Source organism: Oncorhynchus mykiss, chromosome 7 (genome assembly GCF_013265735.2).
Source record: "Oncorhynchus mykiss isolate Arlee chromosome 7, USDA_OmykA_1.1, whole genome shotgun sequence".
Taxonomy (NCBI): Eukaryota; Metazoa; Chordata; class Actinopteri; order Salmoniformes; family Salmonidae; genus Oncorhynchus; species Oncorhynchus mykiss.
This window is the reverse complement of record NC_048571.1, coordinates 4,320,891-4,346,920: the sequence shown is the minus strand read 5'-3', so window position 1 is coordinate 4,346,920 and position 26,030 is coordinate 4,320,891. Positions and strand designations below refer to the sequence as shown.

The 26,030-nt window shown below is 45.9% G+C and overlaps 1 protein-coding gene across 3 annotated transcripts in view; it reads right to left on the bottom strand.

Annotated features, from left to right (window-relative positions):
- Nucleotides 1-14,762, bottom strand: part of LOC110527087 (transmembrane protein 47-like) — a 17,892-nt gene extending 3,130 nt beyond the window's left edge. For all 3 annotated transcript variants that reach the window (XM_036982092.1, XM_036982093.1, XM_036982094.1), the window contains exon 1: nt 14,343-14,762. In XM_036982092.1, coding sequence (XP_036837987.1) covers nt 14,343-14,568 — 226 coding nt within the window. In that variant the 5' untranslated portion in view covers nt 14,569-14,762. The remainder of the gene's footprint in view (nt 1-14,342) is intronic.
- Between the last annotated feature and the right edge of the window lie 11,268 nt (nt 14,763-26,030).

The window sequence follows — 26,030 nt, the reverse complement described above, 5'->3', positions numbered from 1 at the left end:
AGAGATAGAGGACAGAGAGGGAAGGAGAGATAGAGGACAGAGAGGGAAGGAGAGATAGAGGACAGAGAGGGAAGGAGAGATAGAGGACAGAGAGGGAAGGAGAGATAGAGGACAGAGAGGGAAGGAGAGATAGAGGACAGAGAGGGAAGGAGAGATAGAGGACAGAGAGGGGAGGAGAGATAGAGGACAGAGATGGAAGGAGAGATAGAGGACAGAGAGGGAAGGAGAGATAGAGGACAGAGAGGGAAGGAGAGATAGAGGACAGAGAGGGAAGGAGAGATAGAGGACAGAGAGGGAAGGAGAGAGAGGACAGAGAGGGAAGGAGAGATAGAGGACAGAGAGGGAAGGAGAGATAGAGGACAGAGAGGGAAGGAGAGATAGAGGACAGAGAGGGAAGGAGAGATAGAGGACAGAGAGGGAAGGAGAGATAGAGGACAGAGAGGGAAGGAGAGATAGAGGACAGAGAGGGAAGGAGAGATAGAGGACAGAGAGGGAAGGAGAGATAGAGGACAGAGAGGGAAGGAGAGAGAGGACAGAGAGGGAAGGAGAGATAGAGGACAGAGAGGGAAGGAGAGATAGAGGACAGAGAGGGAAGGAGAGATAGAGGACAGAGAGGGAAGGAGAGATAGAGAACAGAGAGGGAAGGAGAGATAGAGGACAGAGAGGGAAGGAGAGATAGAGGACAGAGAGGGAAGGAGAGAGAGGACAGAGAGGGAAGGAGAGATAGAGGACAGAGAGGGAAGGAGAGATAGAGGACAGAGAGGGAAGGAGAGATAGAGGACAGAGAGGGAAGGAGAGATAGAGGACAGAGAGGGAAGGCGAGATAGAGGACAGAGAGGGAAGGAGAGATAGAGGACAGAGAGGAGGGGCGAGATAGAGGTCAGAGAGGGAAGGAGAGATAGAGTACAGAGAGGGAAGGAGAGATAGAGGACAGAGAGGGGAGGAGAGATAGAGGACAGAGAGGGAAGGAGAGATAGAGGACAGGGAGGGAAGGAGAGATAGAGGACAGAGAGGGAAGGAGATATAGAGGACAGAGAGGGAAGGAGAGATAGAGGACAGAGAGGGAAGGAGAGATAGAGGACAGAGAGGGAAGGCGAGAGAGGACAGAGAGGGAAGGAGAGATAGAGGACAGAGAGGGAAGGAGAGATAGAGGACAGAGAGGGAAGGAGATATAGAGGACAGAGAGAGAAGGAGAGATAGAGGACAGAGGGAAGGAGAGATAGAGAACAGAGAGGGAAAGGAGAGATAGAGGACAAAGAGGGAAGGAGAGATAGAGGACAGAGAGGGGAGGAGAGATAGAGGACAGAGATGGAAAGAGAGATAGAGGACAGAGAGGGAAGGAGAGAGAGGACAGAGAGGGAAGGATAGATAGAGGACAGAGAGGGAAGGAGAGATAGACAGAGAGGGAATGAGATATAGAGGACAGAGAGGGAAGGAGAGATAGAGGACAGAGAGGGAAGGAGAGATAGAGAACAGAGAGGGAAGGAGAGATAGAGGACAGAGAGGGAAGGAGAGATAGAGGACAGAGAGGGAAGGAGAGATAGAGGACAGAGAGGGAAGGAGAGAGAGGACAGAGAGGGAAGGAGAGATAGAGGACAGAGAGGGAAGGAGAGATAGAGGACAGAGTGGGAAGGAGAGATAGAGGACAGAGAGGGAAGGAGAGATAGAGGACAGAGCGGGAAGGAGAGATAGAGAACAGAGAGCGAAGGAGAGATAGAGGACAGAGAGGGAAGGAGAGAGAGGATAGAGAGGAGGGGATATCAGGTGGTATAAACAAGAGGGAGCAAACAGCAAGTTGTCGGAGGGAAATGGAGCGAGGGGGGAGAGAGGGGGGAGAGAGAGGGGAGAGAGGGAACAGCAAGAGAGAGAGAAAGGGGGGGAGAGAGAGGGGAGAGAGGGAACAGCAAGAGAGAGAGAAAGGGAGAGAGGGGGGAGAGAGGAGGGAGAGAGAGAGAGAGGGGGAGGGAGAGAGGGGGAGACAGAGAAAGAGGGGGAGGGAGAGAGCGAATGAGGGGGAGGGGGAGAGAGAAAGAGGGGGAGAGAAAGAGGGTGAGGGGGAGAGAGGGGGGAGAGAGAGAGAGAGAGAGAGAGAGAGAGAGAGAGAGAGAGAGAGAGAAAGGGGGGGGGAGAGGGGGAGAGAGAGAGAAAGAGGGGGAGAGAGAGAGAAAGAGGGGGAGAGAGAGAGAAAGAGGGGGAGAGAGAGAGAAAGAGGGGGAGAGAGAGAGAAAATGGGGAGAGAGAGAGAAAGAGGGGGAGAGAGAGAGAAAGGGGGGAGAGAGAGAGAAAGAGGGGGAGAGAGAGAGAAAGGGGGGGAGAGAGAAAGGGGGGGTCAGATAGAGACGCTGACCCGCATCGTTGACTAAAGAGCATTGTTGGCATGTTATCAAAATCAATCTGCCATCATCTCAACCAACCCCACTAACAACATACAGGCAAGGCAACATCTACAACCCCACCAACAGCCACAACCCCACCCACAACCCCAACCCCACCCACAACAGCAACCCCACCAACAACTACAACCCCACCCACAACAGCAACCCCACCAACAACTACAACCCCACCCACAACTACAACCCCAACAACAACTACAACCCCAACCCCACCCACAACCCCAACCCCACCCACAACAGCAACCCCACCAACAACTACAACCCCACCCACAACTACAACCCCAACAACAACTACAACAGCAACCCCACCCACAACCCCAACCCCACCCACAACAGCAACCCCACCAACAACTACAACCCCACCCACAACTACAACCCCAACAACAACTACAACCCCAACCCCACCCACAACAGCAACCCCACCAACAACTACAACCCCACCCACAACTACAACCCCAACCCCACCCACAACAGCAACCCCACCAACAACTACATTCCCACCCACAACCCCATCTACAAACACACCAACAACTACAACCCCACCTACAACCCCCACCCCACCCCACCAACCACAACCCCACCCCCAACCCCACCTACAACCCCCACCCCACCAACCACAACCCCACCCCCACCCTCACCTCCACTCACAACTTCACCCACAACCCCAACCCAACCCACCACCCCCACAAAATAAATAGAAGAAGGGACTAGAAAACACTTCAGTCAGTAATAAATGTTGGTTTAGTGAGAGGTCCAGCAGCAGCTGTGTACAGTAGTTATGGTAGACACTGTGGTCAGATAAGGACAGGAAATAGAGACGATCAATCTGTTACAAACAGCTGGCTGGGTTATCTCCTGGCCAATCATGGTGACTGGCTAGATTCTGTGAAGAGGAGGATGGAAAGGAGGCTGGAGGAGAGGAGGATGGGGAAGAGGAGGCTGGAGGAGAGGAGGGGAGGATGGGGGAGAGGAGGATGGGGAGAGGAGAGGAGGATGGGGAGAGGAGGCTGGAGGAGAGGAGGGGAGGATGGGGGAGAGGAGGATGGGGAGAGGAGAGGAGGATGGGGGAGAGGAGGCTGGAGGAGAGGAGGGGAGGATGGGGGAGAGGAGGATGGGGAAGAGGAGGCTGGAGGAGAGGAGGGGAGGATGGGGGAGAGGAGGATGGGGAGAGGAGAGGAGGATGGGGGAGAGGAGGCTGGAGGAGAGGAGGATGGGGAAGAGGAGGATGGGGAAGAGGAGAGAGGAGGAGGATGGGGGAAAGGAGAGGGGAGGAGGATGGAGGACAGGAGAGGAGAAAGGAGGAGAGGAGAGAAGAAAGGAGGAGAAAGGAGGAGAGGGGAAAGGAGGAGAAAGGAGGAGAAAGGAGGAGAGGAGAAAGGAGGAGAAGACACTTAAAGATCTACAGGAGGAAAGCATGTACAGTTGTTCCAGCGATGTGAGTGAAAAATAACAAGAACTCAGGACATCATGATGAAACCTGAAGAAACATCTGAAGTGTTGTGGGTGTCTACCTTCCCTGCCCAGGAGATCCCCTCTTCTCAGTCAGACTGGTTTACACCAGATAAAGAGGGCCATTTCCCACACTAACTGTACCCTGTCCGTATGCATTAACCAGAGGCTGAATCCAAAATGGCACACTATTCCCTTTATAGTGCACTACTTTTTACCAGGGCCCATAGGGTATCCCATAGGACCCTGGTCAAAGGTGTGCCATTTGGGATGCCCTCAGAGAGGAGTAGCCTGACGTTGGAGGGGGTTATGTTTCATTCATGTTTCAGCTGTAGTCACAGTGTTCTCACTGTCACTGCTCTCAGCCAATCAGAAGACACAGCCAGGGAGTCAGCCTGGTTATAAAGAGGACCACGTGGTTGTGTTATGGTCAGACCGTATGGTCAGTTGAGGAGTGAACCACGGTCACTGCTCTCAGCCAATCAGAAGACACAGCCAGGGAGTCAGCCTGGTTATAAAGAGGACCACGTGGTTGTGTTATGGTTGGACCGTATGGTCAGTTGAGGAGTGAACCACGGTCACTGCTCTCAGCCAATCAGAAGACACAGCCAGGGAGTCAGCCTGGTTATAAAGAGGACCACGTGGTTGTGTTATGGTCAGACCGTATGGTCAGTTGAGGAGTGAACCACGGTCACTGCTCTCAGCCTATCAGAAGACATGGTTATTTCCAGAACCGGGGCTGAGGGAGTCAGGCTGGTTAGATGGACTGTGTTTGTGTAGTGGTCCGACTGTATGGTCAGAGAGGGAGTGGACCAGTGGCAGGCAAGGACACTAGGTAGGGAGAATGGTTACAAGAGGGGGAGGGGGTGAGAGGGAGTGGACCAGTAGTGGACAAGGACACTAGGCAGGGAGAATGGTTACAAGAGGGGGAGGGGGAGAGACCACTGAGGTCTTCATGTAGTTGGTTGGTACCAAGAACTACAGACAGTAACATGTGTTTTGGTTCCACTTTAAAGAACTACAGACACTAACATGTGTATTGTGGTTCCACTTTAAAGAACTACAGACACTAACATGTATCGTGGTTCCACTTTAAAGAACTACAGACACTAACATGTGTATTGTGGTTCCACTTTAAAGAACTACAGACACTAACATGTATCGTGGTTCCACTTTAAAGAACTACAGACACTAACATGTGTATTGTGGTTCCACTTTAAAGAACTACAGACACTAACATGTGTAGTGGTTCCACTTTAAAGAACTACAGACACTAACATGTGTATCGTGGTTACACTTTAAAGAACTACAGACACTAACATGTATCGTGGTTCCACTTTAAAGAACTACAGACACTAACATGTGTAGTGGTTCCACTTTAAAGAACTACAGACAGTAACATGTGTATTGTGGTTCCACTTTAAAGAACTACAGACACTAACATGTGTAGTGGTTCCACTTTAAAGAACTACAGACAGTAACATGTATCGTGGTTCCACTTTAAAGAACTACAGACACTAACATGTGTAGTGGTTCCACTTTAAAGAACTACAGACACTAACGTATCGTGGTTCCACTTTACAGAACTACAGACACTAACATGTGTAGTGGTTCCACTTTAAAGAACTACAGACACTAACATGTGTAGTGGTTCCACTTTAAAGAACTACAGACACTAACGTATCGTGGTTCCACTTTAAAGAACTACAGACACTAACATGTGTAGTGGTTCCACTTTAAAGAACTACAGACACTAACATGTGTAGTGGTTCCACTTTAAAGAACTACAGACACTAACATGTGTAGTGGTTCCACTTTAAAGAACTACAGACACTAACGTATCGTGGTTCCACTTTACAGAACTACAGACACTAACATGTGTAGTGGTTCCACTTTAAAGAACTACAGACACTAACATGTGTAGTGGTTCCACTTTAAAGAACTACAGACACTAACGTATCGTGGTTCCACTTTAAAGAACTACAGACACTAACATGTGTAGTGGTTCCACTTTAAAGAACTACAGACACTAACATGTGTAGTGGTTCCACTTTAAAGAACTACAGACACTAACGTATCGTGGTTCCACTTTAAAGAACTACAGACACTAACATGTGTAGTGGTTCCACTTTAAAGAACTACAGACAGTAACATGTGTAGTGGTTCCACTTTAAAGAACTACAGACAGTAACATGTGTAGTGGTTCCACTTTAAAGAACTACAGACACTAACATGTGTAGTGGTTCCACTTTAAAGAACTACAGACACTAACGTATCGTGGTTCCACTTTACAGAACTACAGACACTAACATGTGTAGTGGTTCCACTTTAAAGAACTACAGACACTAACGTATCGTGGTTCCACTTTACAGAACTACAGACACTAACATGTGTAGTGGTTCCACTTTAAAGAACTACAGACACTAACATGTGTAGTGGTTCCACTTTAAAGAACTACAGACACTAACGTATCGTGGTTCCACTTTAAAGAACTACAGACACTAACATGTGTAGTGGTTCCACTTTAAAGAACTACAGACACTAACATGTGTAGTGGTTCCACTTTAAAGAACTACAGACACTAACGTATCGTGGTTCCACTTTAAAGAACTACAGACACTAACATGTGTAGTGGTTCCACTTTAAAGAACTACAGACAGTAACATGTGTAGTGGTTCCACTTTAAAGAACTACAGACAGTAACATGTGTAGTGGTTCCACTTTAAAGAACTACAGACACTAACATGTGTAGTGGTTCCACTTTAAAGAACTACAGACACTAACGTATCGTGGTTCCACTTTACAGAACTACAGACACTAACATGTGTAGTGGTTCCACTTTAAAGAACTACAGACACTAACGTATCGTGGTTCCACTTTACAGAACTACAGACACTAACATGTGTAGTGGTTCCACTTTAAAGAACTACAGACACTAACATGTGTAGTGGTTCCACTTTAAAGAACTACAGACACTAACGTATCGTGGTTCCACTTTAAAGAACTACAGACACTAACATGTGTAGTGGTTCCACTTTAAAGAACTACAGACACTAACATGTGTAGTGGTTCCACTTTAAAGAACTACAGACACTAACGTATCGTGGTTCCACTTTAAAGAACTACAGACACTAACATGTATCGTGGTTACACTTTAAAGAACTACAGACACTACATGTGTATTGTGGTTCCACTTTAAAGAACTACAGACAGTAACATGTGTAGTGGTTCCACTTTAAAGAACTACAGACACTAACGTATTGTGGTTCCACTTTAAAGAACTACAGACAGTAACATGTGTAGTGGTTCCACTTTAAAGAACTACAGACAGTAACATGTGTAGTGGTTCCACTTTAAAGAACTACAGACAGTAACATGTGTAGTGGTTCCACTTTAATGAACTACAGACACTAACATGTGTAGTGGTTCCACTTTAAAGAACTACAGACACTAACGTATCGTGGTTCCACTTTAAAGAACTACAGACACTAACATGTGTATTGTGGTTCCACTTTAAAGAACTACAGACAGTAACATGTGTAGTGGTTCCACTTTAAAGAACTACAGACAGTAACATGTGTAGTGGTTCCACTTTAAAGAACTACAGACACTAACGTATCGTGGTTCCACTTTAAAGAACTACAGACACTACATGTATCGTGGTTCCACTTTAAAGAACTACAGACACTAACATGTGTAGTGGTTCCACTTTAAAGAACTACAGACACTAACATGTGTAGTGGTTCCACTTTAAAGAACTACAGACAGTAACATGTGTAGTGGTTCCACTTTAAAGAACTACAGACAGTAACATGAACAAAACCATTTAGACGATGGACTCAAAATGACTCTGAAGAGCCATGAAAGAAGCTCACTGAGATTCTTATTTTCAATGACAGTCTAGGAACAGTGGGTTAACTGGTCTAGGAACAGTGGGTTAACTGCCTGTTCAGGGGCAGAATGACAGATTTGTACCTTGTCAGCTCGGGGATTTGAACTTGCAACCTTTCAGCTGCTAGTCCAACGCTCTAACCACTAGGCTACCCCTTTCACACCTCAGTGGGACTTATTTAAAGGAAGGAATGTGTAGCTGCATGTGACTGCCTGGATTAGAGGCCTGGACATGTTTCTCATCACTCAGTTTAGTTATTAGAGGTTCTGACTGGTCACTTCTTACAGGGATTCACCTTTCACTGCAGTGGGCTAAACCAGGGTCACACAGAGTGGTTCTTGGTCGTCTTAAACTAATCTACTTTGTAACAACAGTATCCACCTCACACACATGGTTATGGGTTTAACAACAGAAGACACCTCACACACATGGTTATGGGCTTAACAAAAGAAGACACCTCTATCATGTCAGATATAGAGTTGAAAATGTCTTACATTTTGATTTTGCATCCCAACATTACACTTTATATACATTTGACATGAAAAAAAGTGTATTAATTATGAAATGATGAATAACATTCCCCCCATGAGGCCACTAGAGGGAGATTTGGTCATTTGACTACAGGAAAGGTATTAAAGATTATCCATACATTGCGTCTTAAATTGCCTGTAGTTTTGCACACATCCATGTGTGTGTGTGTGTGTGTGTGTGTGTGTGTGTGTGTGTGTGTGTGTGTGTGTGTGTGTGTGTGTGTGTGTGTGTGTGTGTGTGTGTGTGCAACATGCGTGTGTGTCCATGTGTGTGTGTGTCCAAACTGAAAAATTGGGCGTGCAAAATTATTCAGCCCCTTTACTTTTCAGTGCAGCAAACTCTCTCCAGAAGTTCAGTGAGGATCTCTGAATGATCCAATGTTGACCTAAATGACTAATGATGATAAATACAATCCACCTGTGTGTAATCAAGTCTCCGTATAAATGCACCTGCACTGTGATAGTCTCAGAGGTCCGTTAAAAGTGCAGAGAGCATTATGAAGAACAAGGAACACACCAGGCAGGTCCGAGATACTGTTGTGAAGAAGTTTAAAGCCGGATTTGGATACAAAAAGATTTCCCAAGCTTTAAACATCCCAAGGAGCACTGTGCAAGCGATAATATTGAAATGGAAGGAGTATCAGACCACTGCAAATCTACCAAGACCTGGCCGTCCCTCTAAACTTTCAGCTCATACAAGGAGAAGACTGATCAGAGATGCAGCCAAGAGGCCCATGATCACTCTGGATGAACTGCAGAGATCTACAGCTGAGGTGGGAGACTCTGTCCATAGGACAACAATCAGTCGTATATTGCACAAATCTGGCCTTTATGGAAGAGTGGCAAGAAGAAAGCCATTTCTTAAAGATATCCATAAAAAGTGTTGTTTAAAGTTTGCCACAAGCCACCTGGGAGACACACCAAACATGTGGAAGAAGGTGCTCTGGTCAGATGAAACCAAAATTGAACTTTTTGGCAACAATGCAAAACGTTATGTTTGGCGTAAAAGCAACACAGCTGAACACACCATCCCCACTGTCAAACATGGTGGTGGCAGCATCATGGTTTGGGCCTGCTTTTCTTCAGCAGGGACAGGGAAGATGGTTAAAATTGATGGGAAGATGGATGGAGCCAAATACAGGACCATTCTGGAAGAAAACCTGATGGAGTCTGCAAAAGACCTGAGACTGGGACGGAGATTTGTCTTCCAACAAGACAATGATCCAAAACATGAAGCAAAATCTACAATGGAATGGTTCAAAAATAAACATATCCAGGTGTTAGAATGGCCAAGTCAAAGTCCAGACCTAAATCCAATCGAGAATCTGTGGAAAGAACTGAAAACTGCTGTTCACAAATGCTCTCCATCCAACCTCACTGAGCTCGAGCTGTTTTGCAAGGAGGAATGGGAAAAAATTTCAGTCTCTCGATGTGCAAAACTGATAGAGACATACCCCAAGCGACTTACAGCTGTAATCGCAGCAAAAGGTGGCGCTACAAAGTATTAACTTAAGGGGGCTGAATAATTTTGCACGCCCAATTTTTCAGTTTTTGATTTGTTAAAAAAGTTTGAAATATCCAATAAATGTCGTTCCACTTCATGATTGTGTCCCACTTGTTGTTGATTTTTCACAAAAAAATACAGTTTTATATCTTTATGTTTGAAGCCTGAAATGTGGCAAAAGGTCGCAAAGTTCAAGGGGGCCGAATACTTTCGCAAGGCACTGTATCAAACTCATTCCACAGAGGGCCGTCTGTGGGTTTTCACTCCTCCCTTGTACTTGATTTATGAATTAAGGTCACTAACTAGTAAAAAAACTCCCCTCACCTAATTGTGTATATCTTAATTGAAAGGAAAAACCAAAAACCTGCAGACACTCAGCCCTCCATGGAATGAGTTTGACTCTCCTGTCCTCGGGGGTCCTTCTCTGACTGTGGCTGTGGGATGCAAACCATCACCATATTGTTTTACAGTGTTCATTCAGAGGCCACAAATAGACCAGAACCTTCTGAGGACCTCTCTCTGTTGGAGAGGAGCGGGGAGGAGAGGGGAGGAGAGGAGAGGAGAGGAGAGGGGAGGGGAGGGGAGGAGAGGAGAGGAGAGGGGAGGGGAGGGGAGAGGAGAGGAGAGGAGAGGAGAGGAGAGGAGAGGAGAGGAGAGGAGAGGAGAGGAGAGGAGAGGGGAGAGGAGAGGAGAGGAGAGGAGAGGAGAGGAGAGGAGAGGAGAGGAGAGGAGAGGAGAGGAGAGGAGAGGAGAGGAGAGGAGAGGGGAGGGGAGGAGAGGAGAGGAGAGGTGCAAAGAGAAGAGGATATTAGTCTGCCCTGATCCCAATCTGCCTGTCCTTAAAGAGAGCTAGGTATCCTTACCACACGGAGCGACCGACCCCGACCGCACCGCAGCGAATCATGTCTGACATGAAATATTCACCAGTGTGAAGAAAGTCTGAAAAAATAGGTCAGTCAAACTAGCCAGGCTCTTTAAACACATCCTGACATAGGAGAGGAATGATCCTGTCCTCCATTGAGGAAGGAGGGATGGATGGAGGGAGGGAGGGAGGGATAGAGGGAAGGAAGAGGGAAGGAGGGATGGAGGCAAGGAGGGAGGGATAGAGGGAAGGAGGGATGGAGGAAAGGAGGGAGGGATAGAGGGAAGGAGGGATGGAGGAGGGAGGGAGGAAAGGAGGGAGGGAAGGAGAGATGGAGGGACAAAGGAGGGAAGAAGGGATGGAGGAGGGAGGGAAGGAGAGATGGAGGGACAAAGGAGAGAAGGATAGAGGGAAGGAGGGATGGAGGAAAGGAGAGATGGAGGGACAAAGGAGGGAAGGAAGGATAGAGGGGGATAAAACAGCAGCAGCACATCACTGTGGATTGGTCATGCATTAACTGGAGAGTTTGGTGTGTGTGTGTGTGTGTGTGTGTGTGTGTGTGTGTGTGTGTGTGTGTGTGTGTGTGTGTGTGTGTGTGTGTGTGTGTGTGTGCTGGAGTTGGACTAGCACTGAATCAGATAGTGAGATCAACAGAAGAGATAGAGAGCTGTCATTAAACTATTAGAATTTTAATTGAATTTCTAAGTGGCAGAATCATCATTACAGAAAACCCCTCTGGTCAAAACATGGGATAAACTCTCTCTCTCTACAAAATGGTCTCTTACGGTTTCCACTGACTGATTTGTCTGAAACACACAAACACACCCTGTAGAGGGAGGGAGACAGAGAGAGAGAGAGAAATGGGGGAGAGAGAGAGATGGGGAAGAGAGAGGTAAGGGCGAGAAAGAGAGCGAGAGAGACAGAGAGATGGGGAGATGGAGAGGGAGAGAAACAGAGAGATGGGGAGATGGAGAGGGAGAGAGACAGACAGATGGGGAGATGGAGAGGGAGAGAGACAGACAGATGGGGAGATGGAGAGGGAGAGAGACAGACAGATGGGGAGATGGAGAGGCAGACAGTTAGAGAGATATGGAGAGGGTGAGGGAGAGAGACAGAGATGGGGAGATGGAGAGACAGAGAGATATGGAGAGGGAGAGGGAGAGAGACAGAGAGATGGGGAGATGGAGAGGCAGAGAGACAGAGAGATATGGAGAGGGAGAGGGAGAGAGACAGACAGATGGGGAGAGGGAGAGGGAGAGAGACAGAGAGATGGGGAGATGGAGATGGAGATGGAGAGAGACAGAGAGATGGGGAGATGGAGATGGAGAGGGAGAGAGACAGAGAGATGGGGAGATGGAGAGGGAGAGAGACAGACAGATGTGGAGATGGAGAGGGAGAGAGACAGACAGATGTGGAGATGGAGAGGCCTGCCACAGGCCACAGCTGGATGAGTCCAGGCTGCACTTTCAGTGGATGAGAAGAATTTTGAAACATCATATACTGTCAAGAACATCAACATATTCATTTAGAGCCGAGACTGAAAATATAATATATGGCACTCAACAAATGTAAAGTACACCAGATAACAACATAAAACAACTGCAGAAACTGAATAAAATCTAGATCAACTATTTATACAAAATGTCTGAGAAATGGAGACAAATGTGAAAAGAGGAAATGTATAATTGTGAAAGTGACCTGACAGGACTCTGCGCTCAGAAGAGGGGTTCAGTCAGGCCCTTCACAGCCCTCTGGGAAAAAGGAGACCCCATCAGATCCAAACCAAGTGTGTGAATGTAGCACCCAGTTGCCCTAGTAACTAATCTCCAGGCATTTGCCCCACTGGGAATTTGCAGCTCAAAGTTATGCTGCCTGCTGTCTGAAAGAGGGCAAACGTGGGAATTCAACAAAGACTCATTTCTAGAAACCAAAAGCGGAACGAAAAAGTCCCAGCTGGATTGGTGAGCTGGCGTGGAAAAAATCCCACGCTTCCCAAAGCTCATCTCCAATGAGCAAATAAGGTTCCCGCTCCCCAAAGAGTTCCTCCACGTGTCATCTAGTCGTTCTGGAACAGTCCATATTCTAGTTTTAGATGATAAACGGATTCGTAAAGCTCAACTGTTTCACCGGGAGGTGAGTTTGCCAGCCAGGCACAGGGATGGGACATGGCTGAGGCAAGAAAAATACACATTTTAAAGTAAATATTTGAGGTCTGTCTGATCGAGACGCTCTGCTTTTTTTAACACCACATTCAACCAAACAAGTCCTGCGCTGGTTTGATCTGGACTACGGCCTGGTTATGTAGTCAGGAGCTGCAAGGAAGGACATAGGAGAGATGTAAAGAAGGACATAGGAGAGATGTAAAGAAGGACATAGGAGAGATGTAAAGAAGGACATAGGAGAGATGTAAAGAAGGACATAGGAGAGATGTAAAGAAGGACATAGGAGAGATGTAAAGAAGGACATAGGAGAGATGTAAAGAAGGACATAGGAGAGATGTAAAGGACATAGGAGAGATGTAAAGAAGGACATAGGAGAGATGTAAAGGACATAGGAGAGATGTAAAGGACATAGGAGAGATGTAAAGAAGGACATAGGAGAGATGTAAAGGACATAGGAGAGATGTAAAGGACATAGGAGAGATGTAAAGAAGGACATAGGAGAGATGTAAAGAAGGGCATAGGAGAGCTGCAAGGAAGGACATATGAGAGATGTAAAGGACATAGGAGAGATGTAAAGAAGGACATAGGAGAGCTGTAAAGAAGGACATAGGAGAGCTGTAAAGAAGGACATAGGAGAGCTGTAAAGAAGGACATAGGAGAGCTGCAGCTGGCCCAGAACAGAGCAGCACATCTTGCCCGTCACAGTAAACAGAAGGCTAATATCAACAAGATGCATTCCAGTCTCACTTGGCTTAAAGTAGAAGAAAGACTGACTGTGTCACTTCTTATTTTTATGAGAAATATTACTGTGATGAAAATACCAAATTGTCTGTATCATCAAATAACATGCCCCACCAGACAGTATTGTATAGATCCATGGTTACATGGAACCACCCTCCATCAAAAATGGACCAAGCAAAACATCTTTAAAACAACACCTCACAACACAACGCCCCTCCCCTACCTGACCTAAATAATTGGTCTATGTAAAATCATATGGTTGTCCTGAGTGATTTGTCAGCACAGGTCCTTGTGTATTTCTACATTGATTTTAAACGGATGTCTGTCCTCGAGCTGCTCTGGTCTGTTTGGAGCCCAGGAAGAGTAGCTGATCCAAATCAAATCCTAAAATTAGCCTGTCTGCTTAGTAAATAAAAGCACAAACATAGACTGTCTTCGACATAAAGAGAAGCAGCCGTTCTGTGTGGACCCGCCAGGGAGCGGAGAGGTGCTTGTGGAAATCAGCGTCAAACTAATGACGGAGGGACGGAGAAGAAAGGAGCACCGGGCAGTCAGAGAGAGAGAGACTCCCACAAGAGATGCTTTGTCATGGCGACAGGACTTAACTGAATCTCCGTAAAGGCACAACTTACTGCACCTATGCAGACTATACACCAGCCTCTCAATTCCCTCTTTAGAGCATCAATATTATCATAGGTTAGACTATGTATGAATGGAAACCAATAACCACAAACAATGCAAGGTGAATCCTGCGCTATAATTAGTTGGTTAGGCTACAGATGACGGCCGCGCCACTGGTTCTCACCCACCTGCCTCCAGCGTGCTGTTGCACTGCCAGATCTCAGACGACGCTGCTTTCCAGCACGCCTCCCACAGTGAGAAGCAGTACTGGTCGTCGGCGGTCACCCATGCCGGGCTCATCACGGCTCCAACGTCTAAGCACAGCGCCAGGAACACGCACACCAGTCCCACCAACTTCAAAGGCGTCAGCGCCGAGACGCGCACCTCCTCTGTCTCGCTAACAGACGAAGACATTGTTGCAGGTTTCCGCTGACTGGGAGACTCGCCAGGGCGTTATGCTGCTGTCTGATGTCGCGTTGTGGCTTCTAGAATTCCCCCAATGATCCGTGTTTACATGTAGAATCTAAAGGAGTCACTGGAGATGAGAGAGTCTGGGCTCCCACCGCTACCGCTCTGCCGCTGCGCTGTAGCTGCTGATGATGATGCCAGTGCAGCGCACCGGCGCTTCCGTTCCAGTAGTGACGTAATGACATCGCTGCCTGAAAATTCTCTCCAAGATACACCGGGTCTTCAGGGTCTTTTTGAGTCTCTCTCTCCACAACTCGCTGGTCTTACATTAGAAAGTGAAAGCTGGCAAGGGAAATCTATGATTGTCTCTGCATCAGTGATAGTGACAGTGTGATTGCAATCACTCCATTGACAGGCCAGAGACTGTAGACTGCTGACTCCATTGTTTTTAGCCAGGGGAGGAAAGGCACTGCTTCAGCATTAAGACTCCCAAAGACACTGCAATAAACATGCACTCACTTCCAATTAGACACACACACACAGGCAGAGAAACAGGTTGGCAGGCAGGCAGCCAACAGACAGACAGGCAGGCAGCCGACAGACAGGCAGGCAGCTGACAGACAGGCAGGCAGGCAGCTGACAGACAGGCAGGCAGGCAGCTGACAGACAGACAGACAGGCAGGCAGCTGACAGAAAGGCAGGCAGCTGACAGACAGGCAGGCAGCTGACAGAAAGGCGGGCAGCTGACAGAAAGGCAGGCAGCTGACAGAAAGGCAGGCAGGCAGCAGACAGACAGGCAGGCAGACAGAAAGGCAGGCAGGCAGCTGACAGAAAGGCAGACAGAAAGGCAGGCAGGCAGCAGACAGACAGACAGGCAGGCAGACAGAAAGGTAGGCAGCAGACAGACAGGCAGGCAGGCAGCTGACAGAAAGGCAGGCAGACAGACAGGCAGGCAGACAGACAGGCAGGCAGCCGACAGACAGGCAGGCAGACAGCTGACAGAAAGGTAGGCAGCAGACAGAAAGGCAGGCAGAAAGGTAGGCAGCAGACAGGCAGGCAGGCAGGCAGCTGACAGAAAGGCAGGCAGACAGAAAGGTAGGCAGCAGACAGAAAGGCAGGCAGCTGACAGAAAGGCAGGCAGCCGACAGACAGGCAGGCAGGCAGCCGACAGTCAGGCAGACAGAAAGGCAGGCAGCTGACAGACAGACAGACAGACAGACAGACAGACAGACAGACAGGCAGGCAGGCAGGCAGGCAGGCAGGCAGGCAGGCAGGCATGCAGGCAGGCAGGCAGGCAGGCAGACAGACAGACAGACAGACAGACAGACAGACAGACAGACAGACAGACAGATAGACACTGCATGTACAGTATATGCAAAAATCTCTCTATTGCATAGAACTTGTTACTAACATGAGAATGGTAATAGGGCCTCAGATTTACATAAGTAGGCCTGTCACACTGGGTCCTGTCACACTGGGTCCACTAAGAATACTGTGAGTCTCCAGTCTACTTTTAACTGCCTATTGTTCCAGAGTTGTGAGTTTGAAGTTTCTCTCAGTAGTTTCTTCACTCTCTTCCCCTGGCTCCCATGACAGCCAGGCAGCAGCACCTGCTGTGAACAGTCTCATAATGGGAGTTATTAGGATCCTGCATTAGCATATCTCATATCCTGCTGCCTGCCTGCCTGCCGTCTCAGTCTCACGCTACCTGGCTCTGTTTCGGTTTCAATAGACTGTCTGCCGAGGAAAGGTGCAAAATGGGTTTGCAGCTTACTTATTGTCATTATAGAGACACACACACACACACACACACACACACACACACACACACACACACACACACACACACACACACACACACACACACACAGAGAGAGAGAGAGAGAGAGAGAGAGAGAGAGAGAGAGCAATAGCTGTGGATTAAGGGAAGGAATCATCAGTGAGTCACCTAATGGCTTGAGGATAAATCAATAGAGACAGAGCCCTGGAGACCACAATGCATCTGGATAAACAAGCAGAGAACCAGACGGAGCCCTGGAGACCACAATGCATCTGGATAAACAAGCAGAGAACCAGACGGAGCCCTGGAGACCACAATGCATCTGGATAAACAAGCAGAGAACCAGACGGAGCCCTGGAGACCACAATGCATCTGGATAAACAAGCAGAGAACTAGACGGAGCAGAGCCAATAAAGCACTGCCACTTACCTACTGCAGCGCCACTGACAACCAGATAGAATCCACCTCATACTTACCTACTGCAGCACTACTGACAAACAGATAGAATCCACCTCATACTTACCTACTGCAGCACCACTGACAACCAGATAGAATCCACCTCATACTTACCTACTGCAGCACCACTGACAACCAGATAGAATCCACCTCATACTTACCTACTGCAGCGCCACTGACAACCAGATAGAATCCAACTCATACTTACTTACTGCAGCACCACTGACAAACAGATAGAATCCACCTCATACTTACCTACTGCAGCGCCACTGACAACCAGATAGAATCCACCTCATACTTACCTACTGCAGCACCACTGACAACCAGATAGAATCCACCTCATACTTACCTACTGCAGCGCCACTGACAACCAGATAGAATCCACCTCATACTTACCTACTGCAGCACCACTGACAAACAGATAGAATCCACCTCATACTTACCTACTGCAGCGCCACTGACAACCAGATAGAATCCACCTCATACTTACCTACTGCAGCACCACTGACAAACAGATAGAATCCACCTCATACTTACCTACTGCAGCGCCACTGGCAAACAGATAGAATCCAACCTCATACTTACCTACTGCAGCGCCACTGGCAAACAGATAGAATCCAACCTCATACTTACCTACTGCAGCACCACTGACAACCAGATAGAATCCATCTCATACTTACCTACTGCAGCACCACTGACAACCAGATAGAATCCATCTCATACTTACCTACTGCAGCACCACTGACAAACAGATAGAATCCACCTCATACTTACCTACTGCAGCACCACTGACAAACAGATAGAATCCACCTAATACTTACCTACTGCAGCGCCACTGACAAACAGATAGAATCCACCTCATACTTACCTACTGCAGCGCCACTGACAACCAGATAGAATCCATCTCATACTTACCTACTACAGCACCACTGACAACCAGATAGAATCCATCTCATACTTACCTACTGCAGCACCACTGACAAACAGATAGAATCCACCTCATACTTACCTACTGCAGCACCACTGACAAACAGATAGAATCCACCTAATACTTACCTACTGCAGCGCCACTGACAAACAGATAGAATCCACCTCATACTTACCTACTGCAGCGCCACTGACAACCAGATAGAATCCACCTCATACTTACCTACTGCAGTGCCACTGACAAACAGATAGAATCCATCTCATACTTACCTACTGCAGTGCCACTGACAAACAGATAGAATCCACCTCATACTTACCTACTGCAGCGCCACTGACAAACAGATAGAATCCATCTCATACTTACCTACTGCAGCGCCACTGACAAACATATAGAATCCACCTCATACTTACCTACTGCAGCGCCACTGACAAACAGATAGATTCCACCTCATACTTACCTACTGCAGCACCACTGACAAACATATAGAATACACCTCATACTTACCTACTGCAGTGCCACTGGCAAACAGATAGAATCCACCTCATACTTACCTACTGCAGCACCACTGACAAACAGATAGAATCCACCTCATACTTACCTACTGCAGCACCACTGACAAACATATAGAATACACCTCATACTTACCTACTGCAGTGCCACTGGCAAACAGATAGAATCCACCTCATACTTACCTACTGCAGCACCACTGACAAACAGATAGAATCCACCTCATACTTACCTACTGCAGCGCCACTGACAACCAGATAGAATCCACCTCATACTTACCTACTGCAGTGCCACTGACAAACAGATAGAATCCACCTCATACTTACCTACTGCAGCGCCACTGACAAACATATAGATTCCACCTCATACTTACCTACTGCAGCACCACTGACAAACAGATAGAATCCACCTCATACTTACCTACTGCAGCGCCACTGACAAACAGATAGAATCCACCTCATACTTACCTACTGCAGTGCCACTGGCAAACAGATAGAATCCACCTCATACTTACCTACTGCAGCGCCACTGACAAACAGATAGAATCCACCTCATACTTACCTACTGCAGCGCCACTGACAACCAGATAGAATCCACCTCATACTTACCTACTGCAGTGCCACTGACAAACAGATAGAATCCACCTCATACTTACCTACTGCAGCGCCACTGACAAACATATAGATTCCACCTCATACTTACCTACTGCAGCGCCACTGACAAACATATAGATTCCACCTCATACTTACCTACTGCAGCGCCACTGACAACCAGATAGAATCCATCTCATACTTACCTACTGCAGCACCACTGACAAACAGATAGAATCCACCTCATACTTACCTACTGCAGAAACACTGACAAACAGATAGAATCCACCTCATACTTACCTACTGCAGCACCACTGACAAACAGATAGAATCCACCTCATACTTACCTACTGCAGCGCCACTGACAAACAGATAGAATCCACCTCATACTTACCTACTGCAGCGCCACTGACAAACATATAGATTCCACCTCATACTTACCTACTGCAGCGCCACTGACAACCAGATAGAATCCACCTCATACTTACCTACTGCAGCGCCACTGACAAACAGATAGATTCCACCTCATACTTACCTACTGCAGCGCCACTGACAACCAGATAGAATCCACCTCATACTTACCTACTGCAGCACTACTGACAAACTTGCTAGAGTAAATAATTTAAAAGAGTCCATTTATAGAGTCTTAAAGCCAAGTAAACAAGAGTACGTATATTTCATTCAAGTTCTCTAACGTTAGCTAGATCTCCTAGTAGTACTGTTGTGATAATTACGTTCATTGTGTTGTGTAAGAGTTAAGGGCCATCCACCAAACCAATAACTACAAGGATAACTATGATTAACTAGGCTACATAACTATACAACGTTGGTGATTATCGACACTAGAGGACATTTGATCGTTTGTCGTTCTACAGTCCTGCACCTGTCAATCAACTGATCAACGCATCCTACTGCACACTGCCTATTTATAAGGTGGTAATGTAAAACCATTCCTGAGGTCTCTAACGCACAGATACTGGTTCAGACCATCCATGAGGTCTCTAGAACACAGATACTGGTTCAGACCATTCATGAGGTCTCTAGAACACAGATACTGGTTCAGACCATTCATGAGGTCTCTAGAACACAGATACTGGTTCAGACATTCATGAGGTCTCTAGTACACAGATACAGGTTCAGACCATTCACGAGGTCTCTAACACACAGATACTGGTTCAGACATTCATGAGGTCTCTAACACACAGATACTGGTTCAGACCATTCATGAGGTCTCTAGTACACAGATACTGGTTCAGACCATTCCTGAGGTCTCTAGTACACAGATACTGGTTCAGACATTCATGAGGTCTCTAACACACAGATACTGGTTCAGACCATTCATGAGGTCTCTAGTACACAGATACTGGTTCAGACATTCATGAGGTCTCTAGAACACAGATACTGGTTCAGACCATTTGGTGCTTTCACGGTGTGTTCATTGTCATAGTCACAACTGCAAATAATACTTAAATTTACATGTAGGCCAAATGATAAATAATATAGTAACTTGTATTTAAATGTCGCAACTCAACAACAAACGCCATTTAGCATGCGTATCTTTTACAGAATATCATTGACTCGTTGCTCAAGTGGTTTGTGAATGATTTCCATTTTTCTAATGGTTATCAATTCCTTTGAGTCTAATTTTCCCACTGTGTTCATCTCTACATGTCCTGTGCAATTATTTGCAACGCGACAATGTTTTCATAACCGGCCAAAAGCCATCAATCACACCAATGCACTTTCTCTCCTCAACTTTCACCGAAATGCATTTGCTGTAGGCCTGTTTTACATTCAGCAATTAGTAAAAGCAAGCCTGCTTCTTTCCCCAAATAGGCTATTAGTCTTAGTATTTAAAAAGTAGTCAAATAAATGTCCTATAGCTTTCCTGGGATTTCACGAGAAGAGGAATGGCCTATTGCGTAGCGGTAGTCTTGCGTTGCATATAGCCTGTTGCGTAGCGGTAGTCTTGCGTTGCATATAGCCTGTTGCGAACGGGAACAGCTGGAAGAGAGAGATTAGTGATGTGTAGTGGAAGTAAGAAGCTGAATATTAGCCAGATATTAGGACATTCATTAGCTAAATATTAGGTATATAGGCTAAATAGTCTAAATATTAGGTATATAGGCTAAATATTAGGTATATAGGCTAAATAGTCTAAATATTAGGTATATAGGCTAAATATTAGGTATATAGGCTAAATATTAGGTATATAGGCTAAATATTAAGAACATAGGCTAAATATTTACCTGGCAAAGTGCAAGAAAAGAAAGTGCCCAGATTGTGAAACGGCAGATCTGTAGGTCGTTCCTCCAGGCTGCGCTCTGTGGTCCCCGGGCACGCAAATCTCCACTATTGATTAAGCGTAGGCCTACATTTTTAGACAAGACAATTATTATACCTGGGCTACAGCAACACAGTGCAACGAGGAAGTTATTATTGTTATCAAGTGAGTGCATAATTATTTTCCATCGGCTGTAAACTGCAGTGATGTAGACTAATTTAAACAACTGCTCAAACGTCCTGTTTGGTTTCATGACGAGATAACTTGCCTACAACTCTTCTGGGAAGGCTTTCCACAAGGTGTTGGAACATTGCTGCTGGGACATGCCTCCATTCAGCCACAAGCGCATTAGTGAGGTTGGGCACTAATATTGGCGGATTAGGCCTGGCTCGCATTCAGCGATCCAATTCATCCGAAAGCTGTTCAATGGAGTTGAGGTCAAGGCTCTATGCAGGCCAGTCAAGTTCTTCCACCCTGATCTTGACAAACCATTTCTGTATGGACCTCGCTTTGTGCACGGGGGTATTGTCATGCTGAAACAGGAAAGGGCCTGACTTGTTGGAAAGGTGGCATCGTATGACAGTGCCACGTTGAAAGTCACTGAGCTCTTCAGTCATTCCAAGGCCATTCCACTGCCATAGTTTGTCTATAGCTGTGAGATTGCATGGCTGTGTGCTTGATTTTATACACAGGTGTGGCTGAAATAGCCGAATCCACGAAATTGAAGGAGTGTCCACGTCCTTGTTATATATAGTGTACATTAGCAGGCCACTCATATGCCGGTAGTTAATTCTGTAGCCTCTTTTACATTCAGCAAGCAAGCGCAAGCGTGCATCTATCCTCCAATAGGATGTTAGTAGGCTAAAATATATATATTTTTTTAAGTGACCAAAAAGCTTTTGTAGTCTGTCTTTTCCTGGGACGCCACATCATTTAAGAGGAATAGCTGTGGCAGTGGAGAGGCCAGGCGCGTAATTGCGCAACAGAACAAAGACAGACAGGCTGGAGATGTAGCTTATAGCCTAAGTAGAAGTGTATGAACATTAGACCATAATTCATAAGCTCATTATTAGGCTTAATAATATTGAATATTGAATAGATCCAGTCTATTTACACAGTAAAATAAACATGTTTTATTAGATAACAAAATCACAGCTACACTATGTAGCTCCCTCCCAGTCCCCGCCACGGATGTGCAGCTGGAAAAGCTACCATATGTTTCAGGTTATTATGGACAAGAAATGTAACCTACCTAGGCTACAACAACACAGTGTAATGAATGATGTTATTATTGTTTTCAAGTGAGTACAAACCTCTAGTCTAGGTTGTAAACTGCAGTGAATAGCCTATGTTATTTACTGTATGTTGTAAAAGCGGTGGATAGATTCCAGAACACAAGGGGAGGTCATATATGTGCTACAGTCATTCCTCACAGAAAACATCTATATAACATCTATATAATATCCAAATAACATCTATATAACATCTATATAACATCTATATAACATCTATATAACATCTATATAATATCTATATAACATCTATATAGGGCCGAATGCATATTTTTTTGCGTCTCTGGTTACGTCTTTTCATGTAGGTTACAGTATCATCAGGGATCCCCTCAGTGGGGAGTGACTGCACCAGAGACTATTGCTGTCCACTATCTTGTGCTGAAACCCAGAAGTCAGATTCCTTCGCTGTCCATGGTGCTGACTCCCACACAAGCAACAAATATCCACGTTTTGGGGGATTAACCCTAACCCGAACAACGAAACCTTAACCCAAAACCTTAACCCCTAACCCTAACCTTAACCCTAACCTTAACCCCTAACCCTAACCTTAACCCCTAACCCTAACCTTAACCCTAACCTTAACCTTAACCCTAACCCCTAACCTTAACCCTAACCTTAACCCCTAACCCTAACCTTAACCCTAACCTTAACCCCTAACCCTAACCTTAACCCCTAACCTTAACCTTAACCCCTAACCTTAACCCCTAACCTTAACCCTAACCTTAACCCTAACCTTAACCCCTAACCTTAACCTTAACCCCTAACCCTAACCTTAACCCCTAACCCCTAACCCCTAACCTTAACCCTAGCCTTAACCCCTAACCCCTAACCTTAACCCTAACCTTAACCTTAACCCCTAACCCCTAACCCCTAACCTTAACCCTAACCTTAACCTTAACCCTTAACCCCTAACCCCTAACCTTAACCCTAACCTTAACCTTAACCCCTAACCCCTAACCCCTAACCTTAACCTTAACCCTAACCTTAACCCTAACCTTAACCCCTAACCCCTAACCCCTAACCTTAACCCTAACCTTAACCCTTAACCCCTAACCCTAACCTTAACCCCTAACCTTAACCTTAACCCCTAACCCTAACCTTAACCCCTAACCTTAACCTTAACCTTAACCCTAACCTTAACCCTAACTTTAACCCCTAACCTTAACCTTAACCCCTAACCCTAACCTTAACCCTAACCTTAACCCCTAACCCCTAACCCCTAACCTTAACCCTAGCCTTAACCCCTAACCCCTAACCTTAACCCTAACCTTAACCTTAACCCCTAACCCCTAACCCCTAACCTTAACCCTAACCTTAACCCCTAACCCCTAACCTTAAAGTGGAAATGACAGCATTTTAGCAACATGAATCCTATTAAAATTTTCATAAACACCCCCAGGAAGAATATTACACTTTTGTTTTGACATTTTCTGATGAGCGACCACTTAGATATGGTCATTTTCACATTTTCATAAATTCTTAGAGTGTTTGGGAACTGACGTACACTAAGGCATTCGTGAATATTCTATAGAAATATAGAGGAAAGACGGTGGGACAATTAATACACAATAAAACCAAATAAAAACATCTCAATACTGCCCCTAGAGTCGCAACAGGTTAATACACAATAAAACCAAATAAAAACATCTGTCTTGTCCAGGACCAGTCTACACTGACCGGTGCGCCAGCTCCGTTCCCCGGAGATTAGAGGAACCTTGACAGGACTCCCTGTCCTATCGTAACTTTCTCAGAGTTCTAGCCAGGTCAGGTCATACACAGTTCAATGGTTCTCGGTCTCTCCTTTAGTCACACTGAAGTTTACCATTCTAATTCATTATGCACGTTACAGAATCTAATGATTACTAATAGTTACATTCCTCTAATTATTCATTATATCTGTTACATCATGTCATAATTACGTTTCAGGGTGGAATTTGTTTAGTCATTACCTTTAAGCATATACATTCCCTTATCAGTAGGACCTGTCATCATTCACTTTGAACTGGACTGTGTGTTTACAGGCAGTAGGTCCTGCCATCATTCACTATGAACTGGACTGTGTTTACAGGCAGTAGGACCTGTCATCATTCACTATGAACTAGACTGTGTGTTTACAGGCAGTAGGGCCTGTCATCATTCACTATGAACTGGACTGTGTGTTTACAGGCAGTAGGACCTGTCATCATTCACTATGAACTAGACTGTGTGTTTACAGGCAGTAGGACCTGCCATCATTCACTATGAACTGGACTGTGTGTTTACAGGCAGTAGGCCCTGCCATCATTCACTATGAACTGGACTGTGTGTTTACAGGCAGTAGGGCCTGCCATCATTCACTTTGAACTGGACTGTGTGTTTACAGGCAGTAGGCCCTGTCATCATTCACTATGAACTAGACTGTGTGTTTACAGGCAGTAGGTCCTGCCATCATTCACTATGAACTGGACTGTGTGTTTACAGGCAGTAGGGCCTGCCATCATTCACTTTGAACTGGACTGTGTGTTTACAGGCAGTAGGCCCTGCCATCATTCACTATGAACTGGATTGTGTGTTTACAGGCAGTAGGCCCTGCCATCATTCACTATGAACTGGACTGTGTGTTTACAGGCAGTAGGCCCTGCCATCATTCACTTTGAACTGGACTGTGTGTTTACAGGCAGTAGGCCCTGCCATCATTCACTTTGAACTGGATTGTGTGTTTACAGGCAGTAGGGCCTGCCATCATTCACTATGAACTGGACTGTGTGTTTACAGGCAGTAGGCCCTGCCATCATTCACTTTGAACTGGACTGTGTGTTTACAGGCAGTAGGGCCTGTCATCATTCACTTTGAACTGGACTGTGTGTTTACAGGCAGTAGGACCTGTCATCATTCACTTTGAACTGGACTGTGTGTTTACAGGCAGTAAGACCTGTCATCATTCACTATGAACTGGACTGTGTGTTTACAGGCAGTAGGCCCTGCCATCATTCACTATGAACTGGACTGTGTGTTTTCAAGCGCAACTTTAGATCATTAGAACGCATTCAGCAAAAGCCACAAAATACACCTGAATGGATTTCTGAGTCCTCTTACATTTGGGAACTTTACAGTCCTATTGATTAAACAACCATAAAAAGGCAGGCTATCTTTCCCTACAGTTCCCTCCACTAATATTGACACCCTTGGTAGCTATGAGCAAAACGGGCTGTGAAAAAAATATGAAAAATATTAATCTAACCTTTAATTATTGTAAAATAATATATAAAAAAATCAATCTTATTATAGAACAAATATTTTTGTCATTCAATACTTTGTGTAACCTCCCTTTGCCAAGATAATAGCTCTGAGTCTTCTCCTATAATTTTAACACTGTAAACCGTGCGATACTTTTGGGTAAGCTATCGTCAATAGGACTGGGATTGCATGGCTGTCGTTGGTTTCATGACTATCTAAAGGATAGAAGTCAGGTTGTTAGAGTCGACGGCATCCAGTCGGAGCCATTGGAGTTGGTTAAAGGGGTCCCACAAGGTTCTATACTTGGTCCATTACTGTTCACTCTCCACATAAACAATATCGGTGATGAAATAAGTGTCAAATTAATTTATATGCTGATGACACTGTCATGTACTCTATCGCATCAACGGCTGAC